The sequence below is a fragment of the Apteryx rowi genome, unplaced genomic scaffold (assembly GCF_003343035.1).
Source record: "Apteryx rowi isolate R43461 unplaced genomic scaffold, aptRow1 scaffold_0, whole genome shotgun sequence".
In the NCBI taxonomy this organism is placed as follows: domain Eukaryota; kingdom Metazoa; phylum Chordata; class Aves; order Apterygiformes; family Apterygidae; genus Apteryx; species Apteryx rowi.
Window position 1 is genome coordinate 3931795 of NW_020447195.1, and position 682 is coordinate 3932476.

A 682-nucleotide genomic window follows, 5' to 3' on the forward strand; every position below is an offset into this window, starting at 1 on the left:
CGGCCCCGCGCGGCCCGCGCCGCTCACCCAGATTCCCGGGTTCCCCCCAAAGCCAGGTTCCCGGGCTCCGCTCCCGCCTGCTTCTGGCGCTACTCAGGTTTCGGGGCCTGCCCAGGCCCCGGCTCCACTCGGCTTCCGCCGCGCGGGCCCCGGAGCGCGCATAGCCCGCCGGCGCGCCGCGCCGCGCACTTACACTGCACGGGGCCGGGGAAGGCCGGCGCCGCCCCCCCGCCGCCCGCGTTCATGGCGGCAGCGGGCCCCGCGCCTCCGCCACCCGCACGGGGCTTATTAGCGACGGGGAACCTCCCCCCAGCCCTGCCGGCGGCCGAGCGGGGACGGATGTGGAGGAGCCGAGCATGCTCAGTGGCCGCGGCGGCGGCGAGGCGGCGGCGGCTCTCACCGGCCGCCGCGCTGCGGGCTCCCGCCGCCGCTGCCTCCTCGTCCCGTCCGGGCACCCGCGTCTCGGGCGCTGCCTCGCTTCCCCCCGGCACCCGCGTGCGGCCGGCGGGCGCCTCACCGGGCCCGAAGCGCCTCAGAGGGCCTGAGGCGCCTCAAGGGGCCTGAAGCACCTCAGAGGACCTGAGGCGCCTCAAGGGGCCTGAAGCACCTCACAGGGCCTGAGGCACCTCAACTCCACGCTGAAAGACCCCTGACGAGCTCAAACGCCATTAGCTGGCGACCG

At 76.8% G+C, this 682-nt stretch overlaps 1 protein-coding gene across 2 annotated transcripts in view; it reads right to left on the minus strand.

Moving 5' to 3' along the window:
• The window catches only part of ZFP64 (ZFP64 zinc finger protein), a 10417-nt gene extending 10126 nt beyond the window's left edge, over positions 1-291 (minus strand). The window contains exon 1 of one of the 2 annotated variants that reach the window (XM_026061432.1): positions 194-291. In XM_026061432.1, the coding sequence (XP_025917217.1) occupies positions 194-245 (52 nt within the window). In that variant the 5' untranslated portion in view covers positions 246-291. The remainder of the gene's footprint in view (positions 1-193) is intronic. The other variant, XM_026061346.1, reaches the window with a different exon arrangement.
• Positions 292-682: the final 391 nt, after the last annotated feature.